The following is a 6,041-nucleotide window of genomic DNA, read 5'->3' as shown; positions in this document are numbered from 1 at the left end:
ACCAAAACTCAGTCTAATGTAGCTGAATTCAAGTCTTTAGCCTGAGGCCACACAACCAGAAATCCTTGAAATTATTCTGAGTACTAAAACCTGCAATTGGATTCAAAGGCGAAAATTTGTTAAAATTTACCTGTACATTGGGCACAAATAACCAGTGACTGGACTACAGAAGGCTGCAAGGGCTTTCTTGGTCTCTTGAGACAGTACCTTGCTGTGCCATTTCATCCAGCATTCTTCATGAAAAGGCAGAACTTCCGAAGAACCATCTTAAGACTAGTTAGGGTTTTCCCTCTAATATACCTGCTCTAAGAGTAATACAGAATCTCCCCACGCAGGTGGGGGATTAAACCACTCATTCTTGGGTTTAATTTATTCATGACCAGTTTTTAAGTATTTGCTCTTCCAACACTGTTACTTAGTGTCAACAGTCCTTTTCCTCTCTATTTCTAGTTTACAAATTCAGCCTTCAAACTAAGCCAAGATTTTATCTTTCTCTGGTTTGGTCTCCATCCCCTTTAAACATAACTGAAGAGGAATTTACTCCAGGCGTGGTCTCAGCAGTACCTTGTAGAGTGATAAAAATGTCATCTTTATTGAATTAGCATTTTTCCTTGCACTCCCTGTGAAGGTGCTTCTAGCTTCTGGCAATATCAATGATGTCCTTGGCACACACAGGATACTGAAGAGGAAAGCTGATGAAGCTGACTCTCACCTGTATCAGCAATTGATTTTGCTCCCTTGCTGTACCACAAGCACACAGCACGAAGTCCCAGCCCCTTGGCCTTCACTCCTCTTACCTGGTTGCTTTTGCCTTGGTTTAGGCAGGTTTGTTACGCAGGTGTGGGGACACATCAGCACATTACAAGGATGCAGAGATCCTTCCAGGAAGAGCTGCTTGGTTTCTGACAGGTGAATCCCTCCCAGTGGCGTCTTGGGAAGCGTGTTTGCTGGGACAAGTGCTAGGCAGTAGACTCCCACTTGATGAATGCTGTCAATTGCCTAAAAAAACACAGAGGAAGTTGATTTTAATGAAGGGCTAATTTTTCATCATTCTAATAAGCACATGTTGTTCTGAATTACTGCATAAAACAGCCCTAATAATTAACTAGCAATGGAAAGACGCTTCAGCTATGTCAGTGATAAGGAGATTCTTTTCACTGGGAACAGGTGGACGGAAATGTTGTTACAGTCATTCCAGAAGATAAAAAAGCAACCAAAAACCTGGTGATAAATGCACACAAATCTATTAGGAAATGCTACCTTGTTATCCTTCTTAAGCACACATTAGGAGCAGATATCCTGGAGATTTTTAACAAAGATGGGCTGCCGTGGACTTCTCAGAGCTCCAGTTCAAAGGATTCCTATCAACTTAATATCCAGTCCATCTTTCTGAGCAAGGCAAAATTTCAAATAATTCCTATACCTAATGATGTATGTAGCTTGTGAATATTTTTAAAATTTTTATAAGGTAATAATTGTTTCATTCCCTGATCAAGTGTGAAAGATTTTCAGGCAGGAATGGAAAATCTATAAGGGAAAACTATGAAACTATCCACTTGAAAAAAAAATCTGTTGGACAAAAACCTGAAGAAGAAGCATCTTTGAATCATATAGCAGCCATGTTCACTGCCTGATATGTTAATTAAACTGCATCACTTTCAAGAAAACCGTAGAGTACAGTATCTATGTAATATATTGAGGTAAACATGAATATCCATGTACATAGATTTTAACTCCCCACAGATTTAAAGGATTTATTTATTTTCCTTACAACAAAAATTGCAGCAAGTATGTTAGAAAACCAACTTCAGACTTTTACAAAAACTGAGAAACAAATTACAAATAGCATCTCTAATGAATAGTTAAATGTTCAAAAATATAATTTACTTATCTTGCTTTTTCATTTTAAACTGTGAGAAAAGTGAACTGATATTGTGCTGCCTTGAAGATACAATCTATACTCTGAGAATCAAATAATCACCTACAGTTATGTATGTACTAAAGTGTAGACCAATAAAATACTGATTACCTCTACAGACTAAGCAATGATTTGCTTTTGGCTTCTGTTTTCTCCATTTCTCATTGATTTGACTGCAAAATCTCATAAGAAAGAATAACAAAATGGTGACTCATTTAAAAACATTGGAATTTTAGCAGTAGTTGGTTTCACAGCAAAATGGAAAGACCTTGCTGCTGGTCTCCAGACACCACCCAAAAGATCAGCAATAGTGAAATATTTACGGCAGCCAACACACAACGTCTCATGTTTCTGGCAAAAACCATCATAACCTACTAATCATAACTCGTAGGTTCTGAAAAGCAGTGATAAATCATGGGATCATCACCTGACATCAGCTTGAAGGAAAACCATCACTGGGCAAGTAACCACTTTTACTCAAATATAAAACTCTGTGGCTCCTACAGGAGGTGAATGGAAAGCAATACTCAGCTGTGGTAGGATGAGGGGTGCAATGATCCTCCAGTAACTTCTAAACTGTCTCTGAGAGACACATCTGCTACACAATGCCACATAAATACCATGTGTCATTCGAATCTGTCCCCTTTCACACCTTTGAGTTTGGTACATTTATGAAGGAGGGAATGGCTTTGTCACAAGGATGACAAGTGGTGAATTGAGCCTTAAAATTTTGAGGGAGAAGAGTACCAGTTATTTTTAATACTGCTGGCATTTATGCCTCTTGATGAGATGGGTTAGTTTTTGAAATGATTCTGTCCAGCCAGAATCAAACAGTATCTGAAATCTCTGTTCCTCTCTTTCATTGTGAAAATGGACAAGATAAACCCAAACTTGTAGAGAGTCCAGACTGCTGTGTTGTTTGAGCTGATAAAACATCATGTTCTGACACAGTTCTCTGGGTGAACACTCTCCAGGGCTGCAGTAGATCTCCTGGCTTTACCTACTCCTCTCAAGTCCTGGTACTGGTAAAACTAACATCCAGTCTGCCATACAGGGACAACAACCCTGCCTGAAGGGGCAGATCTCTCTGCAGCAGATGAGTATCTAGGATCTGACTGAACTGCTGGGTGATCTGGGATCTTCACCCTTCTACTCTCAAGTAACTCCATCCCCAGCTTGATCACTCTCTCCCAACCATCCCTCTGCTAAAGCCCATAGATGCAGTCCAGCATAGTCCCACAGGTACAGCAGCTCTACCATCCTTCAACTCCCTACCAAGGGGCAGGACAGATCAGGAGAGTCAGGATATGTGCAAACCACTGGAAAATCTGATTCTGCAAATCAAGACAGCTGAACTGCAGGGAAGAGACAGCAAGGCACAGCAGAAGCAGGCAGAGCAGGGCAGGGCTGGCACAGAGCAGCACTCACAGGGTGTCAGACAACTCACAAATAGCATTAAAATCAAGTAGCAATTTGACAGAGTTAGTTATCATGGACTTCACTGAGAGTCATGACACAGGCTGTAACAGTGTTATGTTGTGCCTCACTAGCAGATGATTCAGATACAGCTGGTTACCACTTCCTGACATCTGTCATTAAAACTCTGATTGGGAGGAGGCACAAAACATCCCACATGTTCCTGGCTTCTGTCCTTCATCTCTGCTCTGAGCTGTGGTGGAAACAGAAACTTCTTGTTCACATAGTGGTGCATGCCAGAGTTGCAGCTTCACATGTGGGTGATGAAAGCAGCCACACACGTGTGTACTTTGATACATGGCCTACTATTCCCAGGCACTGCTAGGACTTGATCAGACTCCCAGGAATAACAGGGCTGACTCTTGGCAGGAGTGTTGGGACACAGGATTCATGCAGTTTTCAGTGCAGAGCTCTACTGGCTATGATTGTGTAAGACATCAGTTCTGTAAAAGTCACAAAGATGCTCCGCTGACAACACAGGACAAGTGTTAAGTCCAGAGTTTCAAGCCTTTTAGGAGCCTGCTACTTGACACAAGTGTGGGCAGTCCAAAGCCTCTTCTACAATAGTTGCCCTAGGTGCTCCTAGGTGTTTCAAAGGCTTTCTGTGTGATGGCAGTCTGGAGGTTCTGTCTTTTTTTGGTATTAATTTAGGTCTACTGTGAATATGAGATGCCTCTAACTGTATGAAATGCAGCTGTCTTTTGAATCAAGAGAGCAAATAAGTCTCTCTTGACATGGATGAAAGCTTATTCGTTCAGTTTCTTGAAGGATACAGTAGATTCCCTTTCTTATTCAGTAAAATTCAATGATGAATAAAAACATCTCTGAATTGTGTGAGATTTTTTCTTTGGCTCTTAGATAAAGCAAAAAATATGTCTGCAATATATTTACTGGGAAGAGTCCTTGTAGAAGGACACAAAGGAAGGTAGCAAAGGTAAGTAGAAGTAACAGGAGACCAATTGTAGACAGAGTTGAGACCACTTCACAACATAGCAACAAACAGACTTAATCGACTACATCTCCATTAAATCTACTGCTTTTGAGTCTGAATTGGCTTTGCCACAGAGGTGGAAGATGACCCTATCTAAAGTATCTAATATTTTTGTGTGTGGACATTAGAGTTGAAAAAAACCCCGAGTCTAGTATAGATATTGCCAGACTGCTGGAATGGGATTCTTTGCAATAGGTGTCCCTCTGAGAAGATAACCTCACTGTAGATACCTAGATCTGAGCTAATCAATCACTTTCCTTCATTTCAGAGGAAGGAAATTGGGATTTTTAGACTGAGTTTGATGCAGTTTATTTTAGCTGTCAACATGATACACTCGAAACACATAATTTTCTCTCACCCATTAAAAAAAAATCGGGATGAGGCCAACCCTGTATCCATGCTTGTAACTGTTTAGTAAGAGACTCAGGTAGCTTTTGACAATAAGAGTATATAATGCATTCATTCACTCATTCATTCCCCTTTCAAAGTAATGAATGACTATATCCTTATAAACCATATGCTACTCTCTCATTGCTATTATTTACTTCAATTCATTTCTGTTTCATTTCAAATGAATTTCCAATTCATTTCTTTTAGCATTTTGATTAGGAAAAGGATCTCTCTCTGCATGTGTGCAGCCCAGATAGGAACTGTCACTCAGAAGAATCTCATTTTCTGCTCATTAAGAGCAAGTGCAACTGAACGTGGATCCACAAGTACTCAAAGACAAATGTCAGTTACCTTAGGGGTCTGAAAAATCAATAAAAAGAATATAGAGCACAAAAAAAAACCAGCTTCCAAATGTACATATAGAGCATTACCTGGAGAACTCTACTCATCCACTGAAAACTGTCTTCTTCTGTGGAATCTGGCCTTTGCTCAGCCACAATAACTATCCTTTCATCGTGCAGCACGCTCACAGAAAACACTGCTATTCTATAGGAGGAGAGAAGAATATTTAGTGCCAGGGGAGAGGGAAAAACCTGTCTTCTGCATTAATCTTCTACAACTCTGATTTCTTTATTTATTAGTTAGACTCCTGGTGTGTCAATTACTAATATATTTATGGGGAAAAAGCTACAAGAACGGTTTTGGATAAGTTCTGGAGTCGAAACAGCAGGCTTTGTTCTACAGCCATGTACATACAAGCACAATGTCAGAGCAGGACTGAGTAGTGAACATTCCTGGAATAAGAAAAGCACTACATTTGGGTCACACCAAGGTTGTCGCTAAGATGTTATACAACAGACAGCATAAGCACCTTCCTCGGCCCTGTCTTAGATGGTAATCGCAACATCATTTTGTGAGAGGTCTGACATGTGATGGAGTGTGAGCACATGCTGTTGCATGAGGCTCTTCAGAAGCTTTAGATGTCTCCTGCTCAGTTTCAGCACATGAGGAATGTCACACAAAGAACCACTTTCACATTCAAAAACTTCAGTGCCAGGCATATTGGAAATGTTGACTTCACACAGAAAGGCTCCTGTTGAGCTAACACACTCAGAATTAACCAGTTGTTCAACTGGAAATTTCAGTAATCACAGTTTCAAGACCTTGGTATCCAAATTCTGCCTCAATATTGCCTTGGGCTTCCCTCAGCTGTTTCCTGGTTCAGGCAATACGAACAGAACTTCAGGGAAACTACAATGCAGATCA

At 40.4% G+C, this 6,041-nt stretch overlaps 1 protein-coding gene across 6 annotated transcripts in view; it reads right to left on the bottom strand.

Annotated features, from left to right (window-relative positions):
* DIP2C (disco interacting protein 2 homolog C) overlaps positions 1-6,041 on the bottom strand; it is a 309,083-nt gene that overhangs the window by 60,516 nt on the left and 242,526 nt on the right. For all 6 annotated transcript variants that reach the window (XM_066200565.1, XM_066200584.1, XM_066200575.1 and 3 more), the window contains 2 exons: positions 5,207-5,321; positions 798-999 (listed from right to left, as the gene is read on the bottom strand). In XM_066200565.1, coding sequence (XP_066056662.1) covers positions 798-999; positions 5,207-5,321 — 317 coding nt within the window. The remainder of the gene's footprint in view (positions 1-797; positions 1,000-5,206; positions 5,322-6,041) is intronic.

This window comes from Chamaea fasciata, unplaced genomic scaffold (assembly GCF_029207755.1).
Source record: "Chamaea fasciata isolate MVZ Bird 193981 ecotype frontalis unplaced genomic scaffold, bChaFas1.0.hap1 SCAF_1, whole genome shotgun sequence".
Classification (NCBI taxonomy): domain Eukaryota; kingdom Metazoa; phylum Chordata; class Aves; order Passeriformes; family Sylviidae; genus Chamaea; species Chamaea fasciata.
This window is presented reverse-complemented; position numbering and strand designations above follow the sequence as displayed.